Genomic DNA, 10,367 nt, shown 5'->3' with positions numbered 1-10,367 from the left:
CCATTAGTCTTTTGGCAGTAAAATCCTAGAAGTGTCGTGTCGAAACTGGAATTGCATTTTGTACTTGCCCACTTGAAAAGCTACAAGCCTAAAAGGGAAGCTTCCAGTTGAAGTAAAGCAGTTGGCCAAAAGTATCAGACTCAGATTGTGTTGTTTGATTTCCACCTTTGGCCAATGGCACTGAGCAGGAGCCAACACCTTTGCTTCCTTTGGCTAACACGACAATCACTTTTCAGAAAAGCAATTAGGAACCATACAAATCTGATTGTCACACCCATTTCATATATTTAGGGTTCTTGAGAGATATGTTTTGGATCCGTCTGACGATGACGGTATTAAAATAAGATTGTTTACTGGACCCCATGGAAAATTGGACATGCGACGTACCACGCACTTTCCCCTGTGAGGTTTGTATTGTATGTGGCGTTATTTGTGTGAAATGTCCTGTCCTGTCCTGTCCTGTCCCGTGTCCAGTGTCCACATTCATATGCTAGAAAACACTACTTGATATTTGTGTGGATAAATCAAGTGCATATTTTCTTCTAAATCACACTACAACAATCTAATCATATTAATATCGCATGATGAGACATTATATTTTTTCGGGCATAATTAATATTGCATGCATGTGACATGATAATTTGTATGTCTTAAATAAATAAATAAAAATTTGATGAAATAAAGAAAGAACAATTTATTTTGAAATAATTATGCATATACATCAATAATCAAATAACGCAGATGCATAACAAACAGAAATAATTATTCTCATACATCAACGGTTAGAAATTCCGTGTGACGGACTTGCCGTGACCTATTTCTATTACGTAACAAAGGTATTAATAGGAATGATGGCAAGTGAAGTGATAAGGTGATCAGGCTGTGGACTGGTGATTTCCATGAGGAAGGTTGAGAGATACACGATCATCATGTGAATGGGATTCGAGAAGCTCTCTGGCTATTTTATCTCCTTCTGAATCTGACATATATACCCTTTAATTTACTGAAGATATTTATTTATTATATATCCAGCTAACAATATAATCATAAACACTGTCTGGCATCATCCTCTCAACAACCATTCCAAAGAAGCAACCTCTGCTTCACAAGGGACAGATCCAGTCTTCATTGCACTTTTCACACTTAAACTTCTCCTCCCCCACCCCACCCTCTCCTCAACCCCTCAACCCCATCTTACTCATCTACCCTTCAAATTCAAACAAACCTCTATGACTTTCCTACTATTCTACTTACATTAAACATCACTATTTTCCACCATCTAAGATCTATAACATTACTTAACACTCTTTCTTTTTTGTTGCTAGATGATGTCACATTTTTTATTTGGATAATGACATTACTTACATTATTTACTGGGATATATAATAGATATCACAATTAGTATTGCATATTATAAGTTTGTATATCAAACTACTTTGTTGTTTCTTTCCATACAAACAATAGGGCGTTATTAGAGAATTCAACAGCCGACATGTATGGGCTTGTTTGGAACTGCTTCATTAGAAAGTATTTCTGCTCATAAACATTCTCAAACATACCAAGATATCAATAATTATTCTCGACCACTTAAACTACAAGTACTTGCAACAATTTTGTTAATGTGTAACTTTTTAGGAATTAGTTATAGAAACTTAGGTAGGTATGTGATACAAGTGATCAACGAAGAGAAGACTACGCAAAAGAAGTAGAGTTAATTAAGGCAAGGCAACTCTCGTACGCTTTCCTGATGCGACAAGCCGAATTTTTCAGAGACTGTGCATGATGTGACAACTATTTCTCTCGACTCGATCCATCATTTTTAGAACTTTACCTTACGGTTTTTTTTTTTTTTTTTTTCCTTCTCCAACCAGAATTTGAACCTAAAAGAAGAAAAAAGAAAATTGCCAACTGTACAAAACTGTAGTCATCAGGCGTCAGCCACAAAAGCAAAGAAACAAAATTGAACTCCACCTGAAAACAAGTCCACATTAGGAATGGGAGGAGAGATGGACAGCGAGTTGCGCGGAAATTTCGTTGGTACCGACTTCTAGTAGCTCACGACGACCAAGCGGGAAGGGGTATTTTTTGTAATATATCGAAAGTTGTAGGGGTAGTTTCGTCACATTTGCCGCTCCATACAAATAGCCGAGCCGTCGACGTTTCTGAGTTTATCCCGACTTTCACTCGTTAGATTTTAATAAGAGAAAAATAGAACATTTTTGACAGGGAGGTGGCAAGGCGCCAACTAACTAAACCAAAACAAACAGGGACAAGAGGCAGAGCAAACAGCAAAGAGTTGGTAACTTAGACGACGACGTAATCTGTTTTTGTTTTGTTTGTTTTGATTTTTGAGTTTCAGTTTTATTCCATTTCGGATTCTTCATTTCTCATCCTTTTTTGTCTCGTTTATTTATTTATTTATTTGGTTCTGTGTGTTTCTCCGATTGCTATAGGGTTTGGTTGCTGCGAATTCTCCGTTGGATCCTCGGCAGCTAGAACGCATGACGACAATGATTTAGGTTGGGATTGTTTGCCTTGCCACATTTGGTGTTCATCTTCTACTTTGATTACTTTGATTACTTTGATTGAGGTTTACGTTAATTATCTTATCAATTGGTTTTGTTTATTTGATGATTCAAATAATGTTTATGTTTTTTGGGTTCAAGGATTCGTATTTCGACAATGACTAGGATTTTAGCTGGGATTTGATATATAGCGCAATGGGTATTTCCTTATTTGCTTTTGTTTTTGCTGGTTCAAGGAAAAGTTGCCGAGCAACGGAGGCTTCGCCAGAAAAGAAGAGATTTTTGGACTGCAAATCCCCTTTTTTATTTTCCCAAATAATAAATTAGGGGGCTTTATTTTGAAAGAAGAATTGAATTGTGGGCAGCCTGGTTCTGATTTCATGAGAAGTGCCAATTGGGATAGTTTGAAGAAAAATTGGTGAATTCTTCTGGACAGGCAACATAGATAGTTGGGGAAAACATGGAAAGGTTTTTACAGGTGGTGGACGTGGCCCATCGGGCCGGAGGGGAGTCGTTACTTGGGACGATCAAGATCGCAGTTTTGCCCATAGCAAAGGTTTTTACAGTGTGCTCCTTGGGCCTTCTAATGGCTTCCAAGTATGTTAACATCTTCCCCGCCAGTGGAAGGAAACTCTTAAATGGGGTAAGCAAAAGCCACATCTCACCCTTGCATTGCAAGCAACTTTCCGGTGTATCCTGTGCACTATATAACTGGTTTTCCTACTATTTCTTGCAGCTGGTCTTCTCACTTTTGCTTCCATGTTTGATATTCTCTCAACTTGGACAAGCCATCACCCTACAGAAAATGCTTGAGTGGTAAGAGTTAGTTCTTCTGTTTCTTTTACACTCCATGGCAACAAGGCCAACAATTATATTATTATAACTTGAAATTTATCCTTTTGCAGGTGGTTTATTCCTGTGAATGTCGTTCTGGGTAGTACATCAGGCTCTATAATAGGGTATATTGTTGCATCCATTGTCCGTCCACCTTACCCCTTCTTCAAGTTTACAATTGTACAGATTGGAATAGGTATGCTTTCTTCTACCACTAGTTTAAACATGAGCCTCTAATTGATTCCGAAATGTGGGATGACGAAGTATTCAAGATGATGATTTGAGATCAGTCTTGTAATTTAAGCTACTCGAAACATGCGACTAGCACACCTTTTTCTGTTCATTTATTGCATAATTCACACTTAGCAGCCCATGCAATATGTCTGTAATCTATAAATAATAGCACAATATATGTGGCTTAATTGGGTATGTAATATATTCAGTATCAACTGCAGGCTCTACCGCAATCTGAGTTATTTTGAATTATATGGGTCTTACCATTGATTGCAGGAAACATTGGGAATGTGCCACTGGTTCTGATTTCAGCTTTATGTAGAGACAAATCAAACCCTTTTGGTGATTCAACTACATGTAAAACAGATGGGACTGCCTATATTTCATTTGGCCAGTGGGTAGGTATTTTGCATTTCACTCTTGATTACCCAAACTTTTATACTTGAATCCAAGTTGCAATTATGCAGGGATTCAAGATTTTTTCTGCACATTAATTCAATCATTTACAATGAACTGCTAAACAATGTGTATTATTTTGGATGCTAATATAGGTTGGTGCAATCATCCTATACACATATGTATTTCATATGTTGGCCCCCCCTCCAGGGGGTACCTTTGACATTGAGGAGGGAGAGCTCCCAATCAAAAACCCTCGAAATGGCAAGATACCTGATCAAGTTCCGCTGCTTACACATGATGAAAACGAAGAGGCAGCACATGAAGAAGAGGTTGCAGAAACTAACTCAAATGTTTCTCACACACCTAAGGTGAGAATGAATTTATTCATCTATACTCAATCCTACATGTCGTGTCAGAAATATCTTCCCATCTGCTGCAAATTATGTATTTCACTTTTTTTTAGAAAAGGGACACTTTTTATTTTAGCATGTGGGAAGTGTGTTGTCAGACAGCAATTTAATAGCAATGGTAGGCTGGTTACAAGTTTTTCAACTTTTGATATGCTTCCATGTACAGATCCATGATGGATAACTGCTTTGCACTTGAAATTTCAGGATTTTCTGCTTTACTTCAGTGCTTCTTTATGTCTGGTTATCTCTGGTATATAGTATATAATATGGCTCTAATTACATGCCATGATTCATGATGCAGATTACAGATTTCTTGGTTTTTTTCTATGAGAAGTTGAAGCTCAAACAATTACTTCAACCCCCTATAATTGCTTCTGTAAGTTTGATTTATTTGCCAAACTAAATTAATTGCTGTATTTATTAAGGATTTTCAGTTGGATCGTTAACCCATGGACTCATAATAGATTCTAACTAGTAAGCACAAATTTGCTGCAGATCCTGGCCATGGTACTTGGATCGATACCATTTTTAAAGAAAATTATCTTTACCGCTGATGGTCCACTTTTCTTTTTCACAGACAGCTGTATTATCCTTGGGTATGTCCAGTTGAATTTTATACTAAGTGTACCTGATAGCATTTGGTTGTTGTCTTCACTAGGAATGTTGTTGGGTCATTTGCTTTTTCTCCCAACTAGTTTTTCATGTTTTCTTTTGTATTCTTTGTTTTTAAGTTGCAAGTTCCAGGGTTGATGTTGGTAGATAAAAGGGGTTTCTTGATGTTGACAGAAATAAAATTTAATAATCCAAGAATTCTACTGAAGATTTGTCAAAAAGTTGTTGCAATTTGGAGTGGTGTGTGTGTGAGGTTATAAAAGAGCGTTAGCAGTAATGTGGTGGAAACATTGAACTTGTACAATTCCTATAACCTCTTTCTTGGTCAATATGTTTGTGATAGATGCCTAAGGAAATGAAACTTATTTTTGTGGATTCCATCTCTGCGAGCAGTTAAGTGGTTATAGGATTGGGATTCTCAATTGAATGCAAAGACTTGACGTGAATAGATTTGCCTGCCCCTCTGTTGTAAATAGGAACCTCAACCATTTAATACCTCATGGTAGATATTAAAGCAAGGGTTCCTTGTGAAGAGACTTGTAATAACCTTTCAAATGGAATTTGTGATTATATGCATAGTATGCTGGAGGCTGAATGGTTCTTATTCCATTTATGTTCAACAGTAACTGAATTGATGTGTCAAAAACACCACTGAGTGGATCATTTCCTCCCACATTATCATTTCTTGCTAAATTTCAATCTTTATTTGTTATAATCTCACAATATTGGTGATTATCAGGGAGGCCATGATTCCATGCATTCTGTTGGCGTTAGGTGGAAACCTTGTCGATGGTGAGTTGACATCCCTTTTCCATGCTTCCATTAATTTGTTCTTGTAGTTTGACCTTGCATAAATAATCTATATATGTCATGTATTGAGAAAATATGCCTTTGCTCAATAATTGTTCGATAAGCATCCCACGTGTTTGGTTTCGAGTATTGATGAATATAGTCTTGACATCTCTGTGATTTTTACAGGTCCAGGAAGTTCAAAACTTGGTCTACGAACAACAGTTGCTATTATAATTGGACGATTAGTCTTGGTGCCCCCTGTAGGACTTGGCATTGTAATGTTGGCCGATAAGCTCGGTTTCCTCCCTGCCGGCGATAAGATGTTCCGATTTGTCCTACTGCTCCAGCACACAATGCCTACATCTGTCCTTGCTGGTACCCAATCTAAGTCATAGATCATAGACATATCTTGACCCACTCTTATAACAACATCTAAGTTTCGTATTAACAAATCAACCTTGTCTGCAGGTGCTGTTGCAAATTTAAGAGGCTGTGGAAGAGAGGCAGCTGCCGTCTTGTTCTGGGTTCACATATTTGCTATCTTCTCCATGGCTGGATGGATTGTATTGTACCTCAACATACTGTTTTGAGAAACTAGTCAAAGTTGTCACTGCGCCACACCTATCTACCTTCTTCTGCTATTAATTTCGAGATTTCCTTCTTTGTTGGGCAGTCAATGTTAATAGCTAAGGGTATATATAGCTAAACTTGGAAATTCATTCATGTAAAATGCAAGGTGTCAACCTGTTTCATGGTGAACTGAGGAGCAACCCGTGAATTTTGTTGTGATAGCTGCCCTTTGCGTCCATTAAGTTTTAGGTCCGTGGAAGGTCAGTTGTCATCTACATTTAGCAGGTGCCTGTATATTTTTTACTTTTCCGAAGGATTGATGGGGGGTTTAGAAGAAGCTACATGACCCCCAACCTGGTTGTAAAGTGGAAGCAATTATATTTTAACGGGCGGTCCCCTTGCCCTCTTTTCCTTTTATCTCATTCTCTTGTAATACAATTTTTAGTCATAAACTTGAGTAAATTTTAGTTCTTTTCAGAGCAAGAATTTGGCTTAGTTGTGATTTGAAGTGCAATTTGGGTTATGTATATGAGCAAAACAACATATCACAGCTGACAGGGGATGATGTGGAATGGTCAGAAATCAACGCAGGAACTTTCATGAACGATAAATGGCAAGAGCATTAGTGAACTTGCTGTGCGCTTTTAAAAGCTTAAATCTCAGTGGTTTAAACTACGAGGTGACAGGAGAGCTCAACAACCTGAATTACATAGAACACTGAGCTCGCATATAAGGTAAATAGGCAACCGTACAATCAATCGACAGATTGACTTATGATTGTACATCAAAAATTGGAAAATTCTTGCTGAATGCCTGCAGCAGAACATGTGCTACAGGCCGAAAAAACAATAGTCAGGAAAGCAAAAACACCAAACTTAGCATCTATATTTACCAACAATTCAAGAACCCCTCAGAAAAGTGACCACCATCTCCTGCTTCTGTTCTCCCTGGGGTTGGGTGAGGGGCCAGTGACATGGGTTGGGCGTCGGGCCTGACCAGCAAAGTTGTGGTTTCCTGCCAGACCCCTTCTTTCCATTAGGGGACTGCCTAACCACAACACAAGAACAATGCCCACGAGACTCACGATTGGGGCAGCAGCAAGAAGAAACCATCTCCCCCGACTATTTTCTCCACCAGAACCATTAGTTGTTGCTGCCCCCCTATCAGATAGGAACCTCTGCTCCATTCTCCTTTCACTGAAAGCAAACTCTTCATCTTCTTCAGCTCTGTTGAAAGCAACAGAGGAACTGTCCTCACTTGCATTCTGCTGCTGGACATTGCGGATCTCCACTCTACCACTAATGTTCCGCTTCCCCTCTTCGTAGTCTCTGTCATCAGTTGGTAGCTCGTACCGACAAAGAGGGCAAGTATTCCGTGCACTCAACCATGGCAAAATACAGGAAGGGTGATACAGGTGAGAGCAGGGAAGCTGATTCACTTCAGTACCAATTGTCAACACATCCTTGCAAATTGCACATGCTAAGTCATCATGCTTCTCATGTTCCTTATGAATAGCAACACGAGGCAAACTTTTCACAAAGGACACAGAAGCTGGAGGTGCTCCTCGTCTTAAGCTGTCAGCCTCAGCAAGATGCTCGAGCAATTCCTCAAAGCCTCCCGCATCTAGATAATCACCCGAATTTCCAACATATGGCAGCAACTCTGATTCCTCCGTGTTAGAAAAGATGTTACGGGTATATATTTGACTCCTTCCCCTCATTCTCCAGCGAATCATACCCTCAGATTCAGGAGAATATACCTGTTGGCGCCAATTGACTAAGCCATTACTTCCACCTGGACTCGAAACTAAAAGATTTCGAAGCCGACCTGGGGCTTCTCTAGATTCCACTATGTTTATTTCAGCATCAGCTTCTTCCCATTCATCATCTTCTTCATCCCTTTCATCATCATCATCATCATCATCTTCTTCTTCTTCTTCTTCTTCAGTGTCATCTGAGTTCCACTGGTCAAGACCAGCATGCATTGGATCAATGTCAGTATCACTATCAAAAGCACTTCCATCATCTGGTTGAATAATCGTTTCTGTATCCAGGAAACCATGTAGGTCTACAGAAGCATCAGAGTCCCCTCCATAAGCACTAAAAGAAATCGCATCACTCTCACCATGAAATGCCCTGTACCGACCAAAACTCAGATTTGATTCATTTTCCCCATACAGAGAATCCCCGTTATCATAACCATCACTTTCAGTATCAGAAAGTACCCGCCGCCATCTTCTAGACCCACTTGGTGTAGTACGGGAACTTGTGCGTTGAGATACCCTAGCAGCTGGATCACCATCTGCAGGAAAATCCTCAAGCCCAGAGCCAGGGGATTGGTTTTGCCGCATCAGATTAATCATATGTGAGAATTGTTGTGAGAAAATATTATCAAGTGACTCAGAACTGCTGTTCCTAGCTCTTCTTCTCGTAGATGGCGTCCCCTGATAAGAATCATGTGTGGGGCCACCATGATCTTCAAGGTACAAAAATTTACAGTCCCCACACATGCTGATAGTTTCAAGATCCCCAGTTGCCACATTCTCGGGGGAAAAAGTCCTTTGGCATAGAGCACATGTTGCAGACTGCACAGAATGGTCACCTACCATACCACTATCCTCATTGCTGTCAACAATGGACTGACGCAACTCTTCCAAGAATCTCTGTGAGACTGAATCCATCTAAAACTGAAAAGAGCACAACATCAAAAACAAAGAGAAGCAAAGTTCTATTGGAAAACAGAGGATATTACAAGAAAAAATGCTGACCAAGGACAAGATGATGACCGAGCAAACCGCAAACCAGAAAGTGTTTACATTTAAATTACTTAAACCCTGCTCTCTAAAGGCCGCCTAAAAAAGAAAACTTAACAGACTCGATTACAAAATTGGATTAATTGATTCAACAATGCACAACAGTAGAGAGAAATATACGTAACATTAGTTGGACACCAAACTTTAAAATTCCACAAACTGTAAAGCATGAATGATAAAGAGAAAACCCCAAGAGATTTGAGGTATTGAAGCTCACATTTTAAGACAAAAGCATAGAATAAAGTAGACGAAACCAATTATGAGCTGATACTAATCTTAGACAGCAATATCCCCAATAAAAATTTGGCTATGGATACGTAAACACATCACTATATCAGTATCCAGCTTCTTCTTCAACAATAGCTGTCAGTTTTTCTTCTTAAAGCACACATACACATCTCGCCCTTTGCATCTGAAACCCCCATTTCTGTACTGATTTGTTCACCCACCACACAATGACAGCAGTTTACACAAATTCTAGACACAAATTGGTAGATAACTTTGTAAAAGAAACATAAAGAAAGTGACTTGCAAACCCAAATTACAAATCATATTAGCAGTTAAAAAGAGCAAATCTTTCGTGGGTTAGAGTAATTACCAGAGAAAGGAAGCTGAAAATAAATTACTCCGATCCTTAATACTTCAACAGCTCCGATCATTCGGTCTTGAGCTTCAAGATTGTACAAAAAACCCAACGATCTGATAAGTGGAACGAAATTTCTTAAGGAAGACGAAGAAGAAGAAGAAATAGCGTAACTTTTGGGCAAGACAAGACCTCTTCAACTCTCACTCTGTCAGTCGTTGGAGGGTGGAGATGAGGGTTGGAAGACACAGACGTTCATGAACTTGTAAATCGAATTTTGTGTGTGCGCTCGCACGCCTCACATCGTATCCAATCACCACCGTCCATCTCATTTGATCATTCTACCTAACCCCACACAGCACTATATGGCGCGTCAATCATAACTTACTATCATCTTCACCGTACAAACAATGGGCCCCACGTTTATACTTTAGGCCCTAGCTTTTGTCGCCAAGGAGGTGCGTTTGGGGCATCTGGGCCATCCAGTCTCTACCTCACTACAACGGCCTTTATGGGAGTGGGGCCCAACCCTAGCCTTTTTTGTGAAAAATTCTAGCTATGAATATATTTTTTCAGAATACTATAACTGTATATTT

At 39.2% G+C, this 10,367-nt stretch overlaps 2 protein-coding genes across 3 annotated transcripts; one reads left to right on the top strand and one right to left on the bottom strand.

Annotated features, from left to right (window-relative positions):
- LOC18772263 (protein PIN-LIKES 6) lies at positions 2,163 to 6,859 on the top strand. 2 transcript variants are annotated; one of them, XM_007207412.2, is made up of 12 exons: positions 2,163 to 2,299; positions 2,454 to 2,519; positions 2,762 to 3,168; positions 3,262 to 3,341; positions 3,431 to 3,555; positions 3,870 to 3,991; positions 4,145 to 4,360; positions 4,704 to 4,778; positions 4,898 to 4,998; positions 5,754 to 5,806; positions 5,993 to 6,181; positions 6,275 to 6,859. In XM_007207412.2, exons 3-12 carry the CDS (start codon positions 2,986 to 2,988, stop codon positions 6,394 to 6,396), a joined length of 1,266 nt encoding a protein of 421 aa, XP_007207474.1. In that variant the 5' UTR covers positions 2,163 to 2,299; positions 2,454 to 2,519; positions 2,762 to 2,985; the 3' UTR covers positions 6,397 to 6,859. The 2 variants fall into 2 exon arrangements, with proteins under 2 accessions (XP_007207474.1, XP_007207475.1); XM_007207413.2 differs by having other exon boundaries at positions 2,163 to 2,316.
- LOC18773375 lies at positions 6,999 to 10,040 on the bottom strand. The gene is made up of 2 exons (XM_020565170.1): positions 9,787 to 10,040; positions 6,999 to 9,062 (listed from the first exon to the last, which is right to left on the bottom strand). The coding sequence occupies exon 2, from the start codon at positions 9,054 to 9,056 to the stop codon at positions 7,287 to 7,289; it is 1,770 nt and encodes a 589-aa protein (XP_020420759.1). The 5' UTR covers positions 9,057 to 9,062; positions 9,787 to 10,040; the 3' UTR covers positions 6,999 to 7,286.

The sequence above is a fragment of the Prunus persica genome, chromosome G6 (genome assembly GCF_000346465.2).
Source record: "Prunus persica cultivar Lovell chromosome G6, Prunus_persica_NCBIv2, whole genome shotgun sequence".
Taxonomy (NCBI): domain Eukaryota; kingdom Viridiplantae; phylum Streptophyta; class Magnoliopsida; order Rosales; family Rosaceae; genus Prunus; species Prunus persica.
Note: the sequence above shows the minus strand (reverse complement) of the source record. Positions and strands in the feature narration are given on the sequence as shown.

Excerpts from the sequence above, each read along its gene's own strand:
- LOC18772263 (XM_007207412.2), top strand. The coding sequence starts at position 2,986 with ATGGAAAGGTTTTTACAGGTGGTGGACGTGGCCCATCGGGCCGGAGGG. Across the intron at positions 3,556-3,869 it reads AATTGTACAGATTGGAATAG|GAAACATTGGGAATGTGCCA; the intron begins GTATGCTTTCTT and ends CATTGATTGCAG. Across the intron at positions 6,182-6,274 it reads GCCTACATCTGTCCTTGCTG|GTGCTGTTGCAAATTTAAGA; the intron begins GTACCCAATCTA and ends CCTTGTCTGCAG.
- LOC18773375 (XM_020565170.1), bottom strand. The coding sequence starts at position 9,056 with ATGGATTCAGTCTCACAGAGATTCTTGGAAGAGTTGCGTCAGTCCATT.